Raw genomic sequence first — 18945 nt, 5'->3', positions numbered from 1 at the left:
AGTAGTAAACATTTCATATTCACCAAATGTCTGTGTGATTCATCTACAGTAAACTACGGTTATACCGAACACGCTTATAACGAACTGACGGATATAACGAACTTAACCCGACTACTTGCTGTAGCCATGCTGTATATGTACTTACGAAGAACTACGGTTATAACGAACTAAAATAAGTGGTCCCTTTGAGTTCGTTATAACCGTAGTTTACTGTACTAACAATGGCTTCAATACCCCTCATTCTCGCTTGACTTGAAGTACGTCCAATCATGACAGGTGATGGAATATCTACATAAGTATATGTATAGAAAGCCCTGGCCAACATCACCGGATTGTCTGGTTCGGATTCGAATATTTACAGACCGCCATCATAACACTTACTAAATAAAACTAGACTGTACAATGCCTCCATACACCGCTATCATGTGACCAGTCGTGGACAGTTTTCCACCGACCTATCCATTACGTTTAGATTTTAACTCTGTGTTCGATGTTGTTAGGGGCTACTGAATGGCATTGGTACAAATCAATACACACAGTTGCTGCACAGGCACATTCAACAAGCCAGATCATACTGTTCTACAGATGTGTGTGTGTAACATTACCTCGAATGGTCGTAAGTATGCAATCTGAGACATATTTTGGTATAAGTTACATATTAGGATAATTATTACATAACATTTTAACTTGTTCTATTGTGCTTATGTATAGTGTAATTAACACGTCCCATTTTAATTCTGGAAACCTAATAGTCCAGAAACTCTACGGTCTTTACCCAGTCTCGGTCAAAGGTATTTACAAAATTAAACATGCTGTTTTCATGGGAACATACCGAGGAAGAAAAAATGAAAAAAATATTTTTCAAAAACTCAATATTTACACTTTGTCGCTCATGGGCCTGCCCATGGGCAAGAATATGTTCCTTTACTTAAAACTCGTGTACTAAACCTAAATGTATTTCTTTCAAGTATCACGATGCAATATTTAACTCATTTTAACTTAATTCAACGATGTTATAGCGATATTGAAATATTTCGCCCATGGGCGAGAAAAAGGCTTGGGCAGGCCCATGGGCGAGAATATTTTCCGTTACTCAAAACCTGTGTTTTTCTGTCGCAAATACATAAAGGTGTTATTAGAAGTTTCATGTCACATAATTTAACTCATTTTAACTTAATTCAACTATTTTATAGCGTTATTGAAATATTTCGCCAATGGTCGAGAATATTTCCTTTTGCTCAAAACTCGTGGTTTTGTTTCGCAAATACACTCACACGCAAAAGAAACGCAAGTGGTTTTAAGCAACTAGGTAACAAACAGGGAACCATAAATTGATACGAGTTTTAGCATATAGCGAAGCCTGATGGTGTTATCGATATTTTTGGTTGCATTTTGGAAGCCCCGAGTAAAACAACGCAACATAAAAAAACATTTCAATGAATATATGGGTATCATGCACCCATTTCTCGCGAAATCGAAAATGCACGAACTGTCACGAACTGTAGTTTGTATAAAACTGTGGCCGATTCTTTGACCTACCACAATGCCACGCCTAACTCCAATTCAGAGAAACCAGGCTATCGGACGTTTGGAAGCTGGAGAGTCTGTCCAAGACGTTGCCCGTCAACGTTAACAAAACCACGATTTACATCCTGCATCGAAACAATGCTACACAGACCACATATGACCTTCCTCAGATCGGTCGTCCTAGGGTCACCACACCTCAACAAGATCGGCAGATTACCCGTCAGCACCAGCGACATCGGTTCCTAACTGCAAGTGAAAGTACTCGACAGACCATAGGAACACATAATCGACGCATTAGCCGGGACACTGTGATCTGACGTCTCCGTTCCAACAACCTCAGATGTCGCCGACCAGCACGTCGTCCTGTTCTCCAACCACGGCATCGACAAGCACGACTTCAGTGGGCACAGGGTCATCACAATTGGCGTCATCGTGAGTGTATGCGTGTCATCTTCTCTGATGAAAGTTGCTTTTGTGTCTCCCATGCAGACGGAAGAGTCAGAATTTGGCGGCGTGGAGGTGATCGTTTCGCTGACAGAAACGTTGTGGAAAGGGATCCATTGGCTGGACCTAGCGTCATGATATGGACAGGGATTGGACTTAATGCGAGACTTGGACCCATGTGCTTTCTGAATGTTGGTCAAAGTCGGGGACACGGCGTCACTGCTCAACAGTATATCGACCAAGTGATCAGACCACATGTTGTTCCATTTTTTGCACAACATCAACAACACATTTTCCAGCAGGACAACGCTCGTCCCTATGTTGCCAGAGCTACCATGGCCTTTGCCTGCAACAACACAACATCCGTGTTCTACCGTGGCCAGCCCTCAGCCCTGATCTGAACCCCATCGAACACTTGTGGGATAAGGTTCAAAGGCGTCTGCACAATGTGCGCCCAGTCCCTACAACTGCCGATGAACAACGCACAGCTGATCTGGATGTGTGCAGGAGGATCCCTAGGGCCTTCACAAATCGTCTGATCCACTCAATGTACAGGGGATGTGTGGCAGTGATCAATGCTAATGGTGGTCACACGAAACTGTAAGCCCTTAACCTTTGAAAAAAACCCAATCTGCCTTTATTCCATTAAACTGTCTTCAGTCAAATTTTTGTCAATCTTGCCCTATTAGTATTTCTGGTCTTTACTGTTGAAAACAAATAACATGTATATTGCATACTCGACTTGCGTTTCTTTTGCGTGTGAGTGTACATCAAGGTGTTCTCAGAAGTTTCATTTTAACATAATTCAACTATTTTACGGCGTTATTAAAATATTTCTCCATGTTTTCGTCAGTCCCTTTAAAGCATCAACTAATTGTGTACAAAGTGTATTGTATCATGTGAAAAATACTTTATATCATATCATTACATTACGATTTAAAAAGGGCCTTTGATTAGATGTTTCCTTTATAAAAGTTTTACGGATTTCACCTGTTTTAGATATTGTAACGATATGTAATGAATTCGAACCCGGCATTACCTCTCAAAACGTTTTGACAGTTTATCATACGAATTCATGCGCTTGTACACCAATTCATTGGCGTTATTTTCCACAACAATTAAGTTTAGTTAGTTTCTTTTTCATTTCCCATTTTATGTCTCGTTGATACATCACACTGGGCAATTACGTGACACTGGTTATGAAATATACAGGTATTTCAAAGGAATAATATGATTCGTCTTCCATTGCATAACGTCTGGCTGAATATTTCACATTCTAACGAAATCTCGAAATAATTACTTAATTACATGCGGTGTCGAACTGACCAATGGGGATTATGTTTCAATGCGATTGAGGAAAACTTGAGTGAATATTGGGACAGGAAAGCAACTTTTAAATGCATTGCCATTTTGGTATGATAATGGTAACAGTAAAGAAAAACGCAACAGCCTTCTTATCATAATTCTCATATTCTCATCAGTACGTTGTATCTAATTGGTGCATCCCATATTGGCCTACATCCCATTTGGCCTACGTCCCATTTGGCCTACATCCCATATGGCCTAAAGAAACAGAAATGACCTTTCCCATTTGGCCTACCACAGATTATTTTAAACAACCTACACCAATATTAAAGCTATGAAGAGCCGTGCCAATTTACACTTGTCAGGGGGATACTCAAAGAACGTGATCTAGACTACCAGTTGTCGGACTTTCATTTTTGTGGAAGCCTCGGTGGCTGAGTGGGTTAGATCGTTGACTTTGTGTGCTGACGATTAGGTGCCTCACTCTGGCAGGTGTCGGTTCGAATCCCGGACGGGACTCAACCCAAAATAGTACGAGAATCTGTACTTTACTAAGAAAGTGTTATCCCTAATATAACATTTGCTACACCCCTATTGACAAAAATGGTTTGGTTTGAGCTTACTTAGGTCTTGTTATTTCACACAGGCTTCTTACTTACTTACTTACTTACTTACTTACTTACTTACTTACTTACTTTGGAGATTTAACGTGCGCTCTCCGACTGATGCGTATTTCGCACACGGGCCCGGCCAGGCCATTTAATGTGTTTCCGAAAGGGGCGAAAGTGGTGTGTGCAACCCAAGAGGGGGCTTTAGGGGCTGCTTATATAGAATTTGGGAATTTTGAGATTTGGAATAGATGCCGATGGGGTTGGGGAGGAGAACTAAGGGAGCTGGGTATGGTGGATGTTTGTTTGTTTATGTGATTTTGATTCGGTAGATTATAGTGTTTTTAGATGCGTTTTATTAGTTCCGTTTTGATTAAGAATACGCCTAAGGCCATCTAGTTTGTTTTGCGGGTTTAGTATTGCTTCTAGAGTGAGAGCCTTGTTTAGATTGAGGGTGGTTTGTAATGCGGTTCGATGTGTTAGGTAGTGTGTGCAGTGGATGAGTGCGTGTTCTGGGGTTTCTAGTTGTTTGCATTGTGGGCAGTTACCTGTAGTGTGTTTTTTTTTTTAGGTGGTTATTTAGGTTGGTGTGTCCTGTTTGGAGTTAAGTGATTACTCTGTCGATTTTTTTTGATGGATGGATAATTTTTGGTTTGGTTAGTGGTTTGCTGAGTCCTTTTTTGATTTGGCTATTTGAGTTTAGATGTAGGTTATGCCATTTTTGTGATATTTTGCTTGTTTACGCTTTTAATTTCTGATTTTGAGATGGGTAAGTTTAAGCTTATTTCTGGGATTTTGAGGGATGGTTTGGCTGCCTTATCGGCGTTTTCATTACCGTATATTCCTACGTGGGCGGGTATCCACAAGAAGGTTATTTTTTTGCCTGCCTTAGTTAGGTCGTTGGAGCTTTTAAGTATTTGATTTATTAATTTAGGTCGGTTTTTGGTATTTTTGTTTTGGAGGGCTTGCAGTCCACTTAGGGGGTCGGTAGGTATTAGGATTTTTTTGTGGTTTTAGGATTCTTGATTATGGAGGGCAGCTGAGGCCATGCTCATTAGTTCTGCCTTGAATATTGATTGGTTGTTTGGGAGTCGGAAGGATTGTGTGGTTTTAGTTGGTTGTGTGGTATTGACTCCGAAACCTGTGTGTTTGGAGGTCGGATCTGAAGATCCGTCCGTGTAAATGTGACACCAATTTGGCCAATTTTCGTGTATGTATGCTAGTGTGGTGGTGTGGCTAGCTATGTTTGGGTCGGTTTGTTTATTTATTTGGCTAGCTAGTGTTGTGTCTATTTTGGGTATTTTAAGTTTAGGGGTGAAGATATTTGATTGTTTGCAGTTTTGTTTAAGATTTTTAATTCGGTGTTCATTTAGGTAGTTTGTTATTCTTTGGGATATTGGGGTAAGTAAGGGGTGTTTACGAGCTTGGTTTTTGGGGCTGATATTTTGGTTTATTACGTTTTGGATGAGAGGGTTTTATTGGGACGCGTGAAGTGTAGGAGGTGCCATGTTGGGTGCGTGTAATTAGTTTGAGAGCCTGATATTGTATTGATAGTAGTTTTTTTAGATAGAGAGTTGTTTTGGGTGTTGTATATGACGCAGCCGTAGTCTAGTTTTGATCTAATTAGTGATATGAAGAGAGAGAGGAGGGTATCTTTGGAGGCTCCCCAGTTAGAGCCAGTTAGGCATCTTAGGGTGTTTAGGTCTTAATGCATTTAGTTGTTAGGTTTTGGATGTGAGCATCCCAGGTGAGATGTTCATCGAAAATAAATCCTAAGAATTTGGTTTGTTTTTGAAATTTGATTGTTTGGTTGTTTAGCTGGAGGATTGGGGAGGCGGGTTTCATGTTTTTATGTTTGAATACTATTCCTGTTGTTTTTTCTGAGATAAGGGAGAAGCCCCATTTGTCAGCCCATTGTTGTATTTTATTAAGAGATTTTTGGAGTACATTTTTGGCCATTTTAATGCTTTTAGTGCGGATCCAGAGGGCTCCATCATCCGCGAATTTTGATGTGTTTTTCTTTAGGGGAAAGGCCCTCGAATAGATCGTTTATCATTATATTGAAGAGGGTGGGGCTGAGGATACTGCCCTGGGGAGTTCCATTTTCTACGGGACATTGGTCCGATAGTGTTTGGTCTATACCCACGGTTATTTTATGATTGTTTAGGAAGTCCTGGATGTAGTTTATTATCTGACCTTTGAGTCCTATTTTTTAAAGTTTTTGTATTAGCTTGTCGTGCCATACCATGGAGAAATGCCACTAAGTCTACGGAGGGAACAGCTAAGCTTAAATTTCTGGGCCGCGTCCCAATCAAACCCTCTCATCCAAAACTTAATGAACCAAAATATCAGCCCCCAAAACCAATCTCTAGCTCGTAAACACCCCCTTACTTACCCCTTTCCCCAACCTTCTTGTGGATACCCGCCCACGTAGGAATATACGGTAATGAAAAAATCAGAAATTAAAAGCGTAAACAAACACCAAAAAATGGCATAACCTATATCTAAACTCAAATAGCCAAATCAAAAAAGTACTCAGCAAACCACTAACCAAACCAAAAATTATCCATCCATCAAAAAAATCGACAGAGTAATCACTTAACTCCAAACAGGACACACCAACCTAAATAACCACCTAAAAAAATTAAAAAAAACATACTACAGGTAACTGCCCACGATGCAAACAACTAGAAACCCCAGAACACGCACTCATCCACTGCACACACTACCTAACACATCGAACCGCATTACAAACCACCCTCAATCTAAACAAGGCTCTCACTCTAATCTTAATCTTAATCAAAACGGAACTAATAAAACGCATCTAAAAACACTATAATCTACCAAATCAAAATCACATAAACAAACAAACATCCACCATACCCAGCTCCCTTAGTTCTCCTCCCCAACCCCATCGGCATCTATTCCAAATCTCAAAATTCCCAAATTCTATATAAGCAGCCCCTAAAGCCCCCTCTTGGGTTGCACACACCACTTTCGCCCCTTTCGGAAACACATTAAATGGCCTGGCCGGGCCCGTGTGCGAAATACGCATCAGTCGGAGAGCGCACGTTAAATCTCCAAAGTAAGTAAGTAAGTAAGTCTTAGGACTTAGGACTAGTGCGACTCTACAAGCAGAAAGCCGACATCTTGCAGTGGGTGAGACGAGCTGCTGCTCTGCCTCTTTTGCCTCCCGCTGATGTTCAGGACGTATGGTTCGAAGCTATTGAGGCTTTGGAACAGGCTGAGGTTGAGAGTCCTGCATTTCAACTGTTCAATGATTATGTCGAGTCAAGCTGGGTTGGGGATGATGCTACAGTGTCGGCCTTATTTACAGGTAATTCTACAAAACCTGCTCTCGGTCAGTTACAATCTGCCACATAACGCGTGAATAAACAGTTATGCAGGTGTTGCTGTGGGCAAAAATACCTAGCCTGTGTTTGTATATTTTTTGTGGATACATGCATTACATATTTTCGTTGATATGTGTATATATTAAGCACAAAGTACACAAATATATTTGATGCGGTGTCGGTGTGGAAGGAAATTGAATTACGTCCGCCACTGGCCACAGAAATCCGCAAAGTATAGTAACAATCAACAAGGCCAATGCCGTACTAGTAACCTAGTGACGCACGTAACAACGACTGTCAATCTGTCTGCTACAGCTACCATACCATCCCTGTAACAACTGGCGTATTAACGGCGTAATAACAGAATATTAATTTAAAAAGTTCGTAAACAGACTAACGCATGTCGTATTCAGTCCTCAATTGGATGTTACTTTCCTTATATGAGCTAACGGCCCTGTTTGTGAAAATATGTACCAGACATAAGATTTAAAGAACTGATAAAATCAATTGTAAGACAGCATGGACCTTAAAACCGATAAAGAATATGTCTTGGTATCATTGCTTGTGTATTAGATGATGGTAATGACCTGAAATGTTATAACGTTAGATTAGGAAGGAGAAACATTGAAGTGTTTTATTATACTTTGGGAACATGAGCAATAGGATGTAGCAAAAAAAACATGCATGGAATAGGGAAAATGGTGAAAACAAATTGAAAAGGACTTTAATACAACATTATTGAACCAAATAACGTGCCTGAACGTTAACACAAGGGTACCCAAACTTATTTGACAGTTTCTCGTGTGTTGCAGACTGTCGAATGGGACTCATGTGTGTGCGTAGGGTACACATATCTATTGCAAGTTTTGGTACTCATACACTTTCTCTTTTTGTGTTGATATGATTTCTATTTTTTTGTACATGATATGATTTCATTTTTATCTTTGGCTGCTCTGTTTATTTTTGTTCCAGTAGCTGTCTGTCCCTCATAAATTGATATAGTTCTGCCTCGCTATTGCTACTCTTGACTACAGGAGATGTACAACATATAGCGGATCTAACTGCAATTCTTGTTTTAAATATAACCAAGCCCGGGTTTGACTTTCCAGTAACTGAATTCAGGCTGATTGCAAGATAGGCATACCTCGTCATAGTGATTGTTGTGAATTCCTCAAGTTTTGTTTTTGTTTGTTAGTTGTTTAACGCCGCAATCAGCATTATTTCAGCTATATGACGGCGGTCTGTAAATAATCGAGTCTAGACCAGACAATCCAGTAATTGACATCATGCGCATCGATCCGCGCAATTGTGATACGATGACATGCATCAACCAAGTCAGCGAGCCCCACCACCCGATCCCGGTAGTCGCTTCTTACCACAAGCGCTGTCGCCCTTTTACGCCAAGAATGGGTTGCTGAAGATCTGTTATACCCCGGATCTTCACGGGTCCATTGACGCAGGGATTTGTGAAAAATCATTCTGACAGCATGTAATGCCAACTCAAAGATTATACTCAATGTCTCCGCAAAGAAATATAGTCCGGTACTTAGAGTACATGTGAGATTACACTCAGGTTAGGGCGATGTTTAATCTATAAAACGTGTTATTATTCTACCTAACAATGCAAAACAAACTCAACGGTTAAAAGGTTTCATTGAAAAAACTACCCCTGGTCTTGCCTATAAATACACCTGCAACCCGACACAGATTAAACGCACCTTACAAACACAATCATAATCTGGTTAATCTGTATCACTCAACGAATTGAAGTAGCTTACTCTGCCCACAGTATGACAGTATTGGGCAGCTCAGTAATTAGTAGGTGAGTCCAGGCAGGTACACTGGTCACACTTCGTCTGTCTGATGATTAGGTCGTCTGACAATTGGGAGTAAACCATAGCAAGTACAGCGGGATATCTGAGAAACTAGTTGCTCCTTTTATGGGACTGATTAGTTTTATGACCACGGGCCTCAGAACAAGCGTGGTGTTATACATGTATATCCCATATGGTGACTGTTTTTCGCTATTCATATTCTAAATCCGTTCACAATACCACAACATTTTAGTACTCCTTGAAACTTTACAATCCCTTCAACATGTACAATAGATTGAACGAGAACAAATGATATATTGCAGATTATTCAATCATTGTCTCTATTATCAGCCGCTACGTTTGTATCGTTTGCATTGTTCAAAGAAATATGTTGTCTGTCCTATTGCAGATTTAGCCTCAGAATGTGCTCATTCGAATTAGGAACGAAAATAATTGCTTATCATGAATATATATATATATGATACAGTTAAAAGTTACTTGTACACTGTAGATGTATTCACTTTAAAGTCGTATACGACATTCGCGAGCGAGTTTAATGATCCAGTTTAATTGGAACGAAGTCTAGAAGGGGTTTTAAAGTTTTGTATTTGGTAATGTTTAGGTTTGTTAAATATGATTTTTTAGTTCCTTTTATTCAAAATGTAAAAACATGAATTATGCGCTGAAAAATAGAGCTGACTTGATGCGTCAGCCACCTGAGATTGTCTGGTGGACACGGTTTTAACCTTCGTGTGCCCTCACCCTGGGTGTTGTTGTTATAAGGGATTAAGAGCTACAGCTCATTGAATTTTTTGGTTACAGTCTGTCTGACTAAAGTGCAGGTGAACTCTGTTCAGTTAGTGTCTGAAATGCCAAAAAATGTGAACTCCAGACAATAATAACCTAAAAGTAAATCCACGTGCGTCTGCCTTTCCCCTCGTTCACCTTCACCATATTACCAAGTTTTATTAATACTATATTTATTACAATGCAAATACTTTAGTGATACATTTTTCAGAGGAGAGGGCACACACACAAGTAGAATGCTTCTGTGTGTGGGAAGGGTGGGGTGGGAGTTCACCGGACGACACTGTGTTTATTTGGCGGCTTCTTTGATATCACCTCCAAACATACTTTTATTGAATGACCCATTAAACGATGATACACATCTCGTTGAATAGATCAGGGCACTAATTCATCTTCTATAAACTTTGTTTTGTCTTTGTGCTTAATATATCCGCATATCAACGAAAATATGTAATACATGTATCCACCAAAAAATATACATATACAGGCTCGGTATTTGTCCACAGCAACACCTGCATAACTGTTAATTCACGCGTGGTGTGGTAGATTGTAATTGACCGAGAGCAGGTATTGTAGAATCACCTGTAAATAAGGCCGACACTGTAATTAGATACAACGTACGAATGAGAATATGAGAAGTATCATAAGAAGGCTGTTGTTATTTTCTGAACTGTTACCATTTTCATGCCCAAACTGGAAATGCATTTAAAAGTTGCTTTCGTGTCACAATATTCACTCAAAGTATCCTCAATCGCATTGAAACATAATTCCCATTTGTCAGTTCGACACCGCATGTAATTATTTCGAGATTTCGTTAGAATGTGAGATATTCAGCCAGTCGTTATGCAATGAAAGACGAATCCTTTTTTTCTTGGAAATACGCGCAAGCGTACCTGTATATTTCATACCCAGTGTCACGTAATTGCCCAGTGTGATGTATCAACGAGACATAAAATGGGAAATGAAAAAGAAACTAGCTAAACTTCAATGTTGTGGAAAATAACGCCAATGAATTGGTGTACAAGCGCATGAATTGGTATGATAAACTGTCAAATCGTTCTGAGAGGTAAAGCCGGGTTCATTACAGATCGTTACAATATCTAAAACAGGTGAAATCTGTAAAACTTCTATAAAGGAAACATCCAACCAAAGGCCCTTTTTAAATCGTGATGTAATGATATGATATAAAGTATATTTCACATGATACAATATACTTTTTACACAATTAGTTGATGCTTTAAAGGGACTGACGAAAACATGGGAGAAATATTTTAATAACGCTGTAAAATAGTTGAATGAAGTTAAAATGAGTTAAATTATATTTCATGAAACTTCTAAGTACACCATTATGTATTTGCGAAACAAAACCATGAGTTTTGAGCAAAAAGAAATATTATCGACCATGGGCGAAATATTTCAATAACGCTATAAAATAGTTGAATTAAGTTAAAATGAGTTAAATTATGTGTCATGATACATGTAAGACCATCTGTATGTATTTGCGAAACAAAACCATGAGTTTTGAGTAAAGGAAAATATTCTCGCCCATGGGCGAAATATTTCAATATCGCTATTAAATCGTTGAATTAAGTTAAAATGAGTTAAATATTGCATCATGATACTTGAAAGAAATACATTTATGTATTTGACCGAGACTGGTAAAGACCGTAGAGTTTCTGGACTATTTGGTTTCCCGAATTAAAATGGGACGTGTTAATTTGAATTTCGCTGTTTCAAACCAGTCACCAGTCTGTGAAAAACTGCCATATCTGCCTTATTAAAAAAAATGCAAAATGTGTAGATGTCATCATGAGATGTGCATAATTAACGTGATCATTTGAGATATCGCCACGAGGTATATATAAATAAAGTTATCAGATGCGATGTCGACATAAGATATATATCGTTAAGGTTATCGGATGCGGTGTTATGAATGTGAAGCAGCGTGCGTGCGTGTGTGCGTGTGTGTCTGCTGGTACTAGTTAGGACTTTCTTTTAATGTCGGTTTGAATGACGCGGCCAAGGATCGAACAAACCACTGACGTTCCCTTCTCAAGACAGACACTTTATCCACTAGACTACGGAGGAGGTCGATGTTTGAAGTATTCAGGGAATTATTCTAATTAACAGTTTTGACCACCGGATTTCATACAGGTAAATACAGTCCAAGATGACAGATTACTAATTACAACAGTGAGTTTATGGATGGGGCTAGATTTAGGAAAACTGCCTGTACAAAAATCAACGACTGTACACATTCATACGGTGTGATAACGGCTTATGGGGTATTGTACAGTGTATCTTAATAGAGAGTGAGTTGGGTTTAACGCCGCTTTTAAAAGTATTCCAGTTATATCTCGGCTTGTCAGCTTAATTTTGGAGGAAAGTCCCGAAGCGATGCAGGTCTCAGACGTTTACCACTTCGGTGAAACCCACGAGCACGGGTATGGTGCTGAGGAACCTAGAAACATTACCCACCCCCACCCCTTGAATCTTAATAAAAGTAGATTAAGGGTTATATGCACACATAAAAATACTTGAATCCGAAGGTTAATTGAAATTTAAAGTGGATACTGTGTTCTGTATTATATAGATATTTCATAACGTATACTATGTTAAAGAAGGCATGGTTTAACGTACTTCAAGTCGAGCAAGGGATAGGGGGTATTGAAACCATTTTTAGGAGATGAATCACACAGAACCAGGGACAGGTATTTGTTTGGAGTTGCGTTCTTCTGTCATCACAATCGATGGTGTCACTGAATGTCATTTTTTTCAGGATTTCCTCTCCCCGGTGAGAACGAGATTTATTGACCATATCTGTGACAACTCCTGATCAACATATCAGTAAACAACATGGAATGTTCTGGAACGACCGTGTCCTCTTTATCTACTGGTCAGATTATCCCATCCCTACCCCCAGGGGCCCCTGCCTTGTCCCGGGCAGACTGTGTCTCTCTGTGTTTCTTCAGTGCATACTGTACCACAATGTTCTACAACAAGGAAACCAAGTCTTGTCATCTGATGGAAGCCTTCAATCAGACACAGCTGGTAGCCACCTCCGAGCCTATTGAACACCTGGTGTTGGGTAAAGGTAAGTTTACAGCTTCCACAAGGAAAATTCTAAAATAATATGGCCCCAGGAACATATACACGCCCAAATAGATCATATAAAAGAAGGAACTTTATTACGACGTCAGGTTACAGAATAAAAGAAATTAAAGATGGTTTGTGCTAACAGTGAGAACATGGAAAGGGAGGATGCCTTAGTGTAATGTGTACTGCGCGTGTTGCTGGAACTGAAATAAGAGCTATCAACAAATATTATGAAAGGGGAAAGTGTATACAGTTACACAATTCGGTAAATTGCGAATGACTTAAGAATGACCATTCATTGTGAATAGACTGTTTATGAGATCTTTGTGATGATTACGGGTCAGGGTTGATCGCTTGAACTCCTGGATTTATAAGAATTGCATCACTTCGGGCTATTGAGGCATTTACACCAAATAGAATCTGTTTCGTCCTATAGTTGGATTATACTTGCCTTTTCGTTCTATATCACTTGGCTCTTTCCTCCCACATGAAGCTGACACGCCGTGATATACGTGAATACTGTGTAAAGCAGCGTTAAGCCCAACTCACTCACTTAATCGTTAGAGGATAAACGAGAGGTAAATATGGTTCAGTGTGGTTTTACGCCGCTTTTAGCAATATTCCAGCAATATCACGGCGGGGGACACCATTGTACCCATATCGGGAATCGAACCCGGGTCCTCGGCGTGACGAGAGAACGCTTTAACCACTAGGCTACCCGACAGCCCCCTTACATATATATGGCTTGACCCGTGAAGATCCGGGGTAGAATAGGTCTTCAGCAACCCATGCTTGCCGTAGAAGGCGACTATGCTTGTCGTAGAGGGGACTAACGGGATCGGGTGGACAGGCTCGCTGACTTGGTTGATGCATGTCATTGATCCCAGTTGCGTGGATCGATGCTCATGATATTAATCACTGGGTTGTCTGGTCAAGACACGATTATTTTACAGACCGTCTTCATATAGCTGTAATATTGCTGAGTGCGGCGTTAAACAACCAACCAACCAACCATATATGGTTTAGCTGTCCATGGGAAGTTGTGGTTTTCACTGAACTGAAGAGTAATCGTGATTGTTGAAACAAATGAATCAAAAATTACGTTTCACCATTTGTGTTGTTATATAAGTAAATCTGACTACTTTAAAGCATCCTCCGGTGTACGCCAAGGTTGTGTTTTCGTTCGTTCTTGTTTATATTTTTCATAAATGGACTTGCTATAGAGTCGCAAAATAGTGGCCAATAAGGGATCTTTTTAATACAAGAAATAATGGACATTATGCTCCTTCTCTTTGCTTATGATGTTGTACAATTATTTTAAATGGCTTGCAAAAGCAGTTAAATGTGTTATTGTTCAAAATGGAGTCTTGAAGTAAATCTTAATAAAACCGATGTTGTAGTTTTTAGAAAAGATGGTATTGTTGCAAAACATGAAAAGTGGTGTCGGCCTTGAGTGTAGTCACTTACTATAAATAGTTAGGTCTTATGTTCTCCTCTAGATTGTCATGGTCTATGGCATGTAAGCAATTAGCTGTTCCGGCGTCGAAAGCCATTATGCCTCTTTATAATGTATTCAGGAAAAATAGTCGTGTGTCTTTTTTAACGGCATGTACCATTTTTGAGGGCAAAATTACGCCTATACTTTTGTATGGTTCTGAAATATGGAGTGCTAAGTATTACGCTGCAATTGAAAAGTTCACACTTCATATATCAAATGTTTTCTAGGTGTTGGTAAGTTTGCCTCAAACAAGGCATTCCTTAGTTAAACAGACCGTAGTAATATTTTTGTAGCCAGCCAATTAAGGGTAATTAAGTAATGGATTAAGTTACTTAGAATGACACTTGATAGATACCCATTTCAATGATACAAACTGTTAAAGGTACTTGATAATAATGGTAAATATTATTGGGTTTCAGATGTGAGAAATCTATCATTTGTTAGTGGCTTTTCATATCCATGGATTATTTTTAATAATCACTGATATTTTTATATTCATTTAAGCAAAGACTAGAGGATATATTTTGTCAACAGTGGCACCAAAGTATTTCTGAATCACGTTATCTTAGCAACTACAGGAAAGTAAAATCATTGTTACAAACTGAAAGATATTTAACTTGTTTAAATGATAAAAGTTTAATCAGAGCTTATTGTAAACTTAATTTCATTGCATAATTTTAATGTAAATATATGTCGCAGGTCCAAACACGGTGATTGTGAACTCTATTTGTACAAACTGTTCATCCGGAGAAGTAGAGGATGAATACTATGTCTTACTTATATGTGAAACGTTATCGCACTTAAGGTACACATTTCTCCCCATGTTGGAAGGTATTTTTAAAGACCGTCAGTTAATGATAAATCCGCTAAACTCTGAAAATCCTGATATGATCCATGTTGTTTCTGTGTTCTTGAAACATTTATAATGAGGAATGTGTAACTGGATTTAAAATCTAATCATGTACATCACGTGACAAATGTTAATATCCAATCTGCATTGTGCTAAGGGTCTTGATGCCTAAATTACTGAATAAGCTGTCTGACTGTTATATTGTTAAAGATTACATTGAATGATTAAACCAGCTGCTTGCTTGTTTCATGGCGTGGTGGCCTGCAATGATCTAGCTATTAGAGGGCAATAGCTGCTTGCCTTTTCAAGCACAAGACTATACAAGCTGTGGTTTACGGATATTTTTCAAACGAAAATAGGATAGGTGATTGACAATGAAAATATTGTTTTTTAAACCATGTGTTTGTAAAAGAGATTTTACATAAGTGAAGGCAAATTATTTGTTGAAGTTTGACGTCAAAGGGTCCCCTTTTTATTTGACCTACTGTGATGTTTTGCATTGCTAAATATTGCATTTTGCATTGGCAATATTTCTATCAAAAGTTCAGCGTATCCATATTTTATACTTCTGCGGTAATAATGTTTGATCTGTGTTGCATCCCTTGTCGTTCAGTTATTAAAAAAGGACGGCATGTCTCCCTTCAGAAAAAACGCAAATATTATCGACGTTAGCCATGGCGTTAGCCAAGGGTTATATATACTTAACGTTGTACTACCCGTCTGGGGGTTGTATCTAAGTCCGGGCCACCACACGTGTGTATAACAAAGACAGTCCGCTGAGAATCATTCTGAGTAAAAAGATGTGATATAAATTCCATGAAAAAACAAATAGATTCAGTACCAAGCAATGACAATATGAGAGTATAACGTTTACTCAATACTCCGCTCCTAGTGACCCTACTGTGGGTCCCTTAGTATAGGCAGTTCATTTTGTGCTGAGTAGATTTACCTACAGATATCCAGGGACCGACAATTGTTTAACAACGTGTCTTGATATTATTTTCTTGAGCGCACCAAGCAAGATGTGTGTTTTTGCAGACAGTTATGTTACGTTAGTATTTTACACCCGTCTTGTACGTTATGTCACGTTTGTATTTTACGCCCGTCTTGTATGTTATGTCACGTTATTATTTTACACCTGTCTTGTACGTTATGTCACGTTTGTATTTTACACCCGTCTTGTATGTTATGTCACGTTATTATTTTACACCTGTCTTGTACGTTATGTCACGTTAGTATTTTAGTGAGTATTGTATGTTATGTCACGTTAGTATTTTAGTGAGTATTGTATGTTATGTCACGTTAGTATTTTAGTGAGTATTGTATGGTATGTCACGTTAGTATTTTAGTGAGTATTTTATGTTATGTCACGTTAGTATTTTAGTGAGTATTGTATGTTATGTCACGTTAGTATTTTAGTGAGTATTGTATGTTATGTCACGTTAGTATTTTAGTGAGTATTGTATGGTATGTCACGTTAGTATTTTAGTGAGTATTGTATGTTATGTCACGTAAGTATTTTAGTGAGTATTGTACGTTATGTCACGTTAGTATTTTAGTGAGTATTGTATGTTATGTCACGTTAGTATTTTAGTGAGTATTGTATGTTATGTCACGTTAGTATTTCAGTGAGTATTGTATGTTATGTCACGTTAGTTTTTTAGTGAGTATTGTACGTTATGTCACGTTAGTATTTTAGTGAGTATTGTATGTTATGTCACGTGTTTATTTTAGTGAGTATTGTATGGTATGTCACGTTAGTATTTTAGTGAGTATTGTATTGTATGTCACTTTAGTATTTTACTACTATCACCACTACTACTACTACTATTACTACTACTGATACTACTACTACTATCACCACTACTATACTACGACTACGACTACGACTACTATTGCTACTGCTACTACTACTACTACTACTACTATCACCACTACTATCACTACAACTACTACTACTACTACTACTGCTGCTGCTACTACTACTACTACTTCCTCTACTACTACTACTACTACTACTCTTGAAGTACTCTTTAATTCAATGATCTATCACTGAATCAAATTTAGAGTAGGACATTTTTGTAATCCAGGTAAAGACATCCACATAGCAGAAGTAGTAGTAGTAGTGGTAGTAGTAGTATACATGTGGATGCCAGATGTAGTTTCAAGTTAGTTCTGTGTGCCACTGGAAGCCAATGTTGGGATTGTAGAGCTGGAAATATAATTGTTCTTTCTAACTAATGTAAATGTGAAAGAAACATGATTTGCAGAGAGATTTGACGTATTTCTTATTGAGTGAGTATAATTTTATGCCGCCTTTAGCAATATTCCAGCCATATCACGGCGGGGGACACCAGAAATAGGCTTCACGCATCATTGTACCCATGTCAGGATTCGAACCCGGGTCTTCGGCGTGACGAGCGAACGCTTTAACCACTACGCTACCCGGCCGCCCCGTATTCCTTAAGTGACATGTTGGACTGAAAAAAACCTCCATGTTTTTTTGTTGAGCCTTTTACTTCATCATTTCCTATTTTGATGTTACATCCAACTTGTCACTGATGCTATATATTCCAGCTTCTTGTCCGCCCGAGTCAGGCTATCTATACAGCCGGAGACTTAACATGTGTTACAAGAAGCACACCGACCCTAAACTGTGGACTGACGCCAAGACAGTATGCTCAGCAGTGGGCAGCTACCTCGTCATCATCAACAGCGCTGAACGGAACCAATTCATGTACGACATTGCTGAAGATATTGGTAGGTAACGGGTAAGATGTTTTGTGAGTGATTGAGTCAGCGAGTGTCTGAGTGAGTGAGTGAGTGAGTGAGTGAGTGAGCGAGTGAGGCAGTGGGTGTCAGCGACTGAGTGAGCGAGGCAGCGAGTGAGGCAGTGAGTACGTGAGTAAATCAGTCTGTCAGTATGTTAGTCTGTCTGAGGTACGATGTCACACACACTCAACCAAGTTACACATACAAGGCACCCAATGCTCACAAGTCGTCATTTGTGATTAGCCCATTCTATTCTAAAAGGACCATAAATGCTTATTGGATAGAATAATAAAATAAAAATTCCTGACATTGTACTTCCTGACAATGCACTATTTCAGCCGAGCTTATGCAATTGTTGGATCAAGTCATTTGTCCATAACTAACATTAAGTAAACACATTTCTATTACAGGACCGTTTTGGACGAGCGGGAATATAATGGGATCGTCCTGGAGATGGGGAGACAACTCTTCAGTTGCTGAGCCCACATTCTGGAGCCCCGGAGAACCCGACAGATCATCCAACCGAGAAATGTCTCACCTTCTGGGACCTGAGCCTCCCCAACAGCTGGCACGCTGGTGACTGTTACTACCATCCAATGGCCTATGTCTGTGAAATATCTATGTAGACAGTTGTGTTTTGCTCCATGGACTTTCGTGAATGTATTCATAAGGTTATCATATATGTAACAACTTTAGCAGTTACACTGGCATCTTGTTAAAAGCAATAACACACTGCATATATACATATACCTGAGCCTCCCCAACAGCTGGCACGCTGGTGACTGTTACTACCATCCAATGGCCTATGTCTGTGAAATATCTATGTAGACAGTTGTGTTTTGCTCCATGGACTTTCGTGAATGTATTCATA

General features: G+C 39.1%; 1 protein-coding gene across 1 annotated transcript; it reads left to right on the top strand.

The window, feature by feature from the left end:
• Positions 1 to 576: 576 nt before the first annotated feature.
• On the top strand, positions 577 to 18654 carry LOC139459050 (perlucin-like protein). Its single transcript, XM_071240491.1, has 4 exons — positions 577 to 616; positions 12638 to 12952; positions 17880 to 18062; positions 18485 to 18654. The coding sequence occupies exons 2-4, from the start codon at positions 12715 to 12717 to the stop codon at positions 18652 to 18654; spliced, it is 591 nt and encodes a 196-aa protein (XP_071096592.1). The 5' UTR covers positions 577 to 616; positions 12638 to 12714.
• Positions 18655 to 18945: the final 291 nt, after the last annotated feature.

The sequence above is a fragment of the Haliotis cracherodii genome, unplaced genomic scaffold (genome assembly GCF_022045235.1).
Source record: "Haliotis cracherodii isolate W230 unplaced genomic scaffold, xgHalCrac1.p SCAF_13, whole genome shotgun sequence".
In the NCBI taxonomy this organism is placed as follows: domain Eukaryota; kingdom Metazoa; phylum Mollusca; class Gastropoda; order Lepetellida; family Haliotidae; genus Haliotis; species Haliotis cracherodii.
This window is presented reverse-complemented; position numbering and strand designations above follow the sequence as displayed.

Excerpts from the sequence above, each read along its gene's own strand:
- LOC139459050 (XM_071240491.1), top strand. The coding sequence starts at position 12,715 with ATGGAATGTTCTGGAACGACCGTGTCCTCTTTATCTACTGGTCAGATT. Across the intron at positions 12,953-17,879 it reads ACACCTGGTGTTGGGTAAAG|CTTCTTGTCCGCCCGAGTCA; the intron begins GTAAGTTTACAG and ends TATATATTCCAG. Across the intron at positions 18,063-18,484 it reads CGACATTGCTGAAGATATTG|GACCGTTTTGGACGAGCGGG; the intron begins GTAGGTAACGGG and ends TTTCTATTACAG.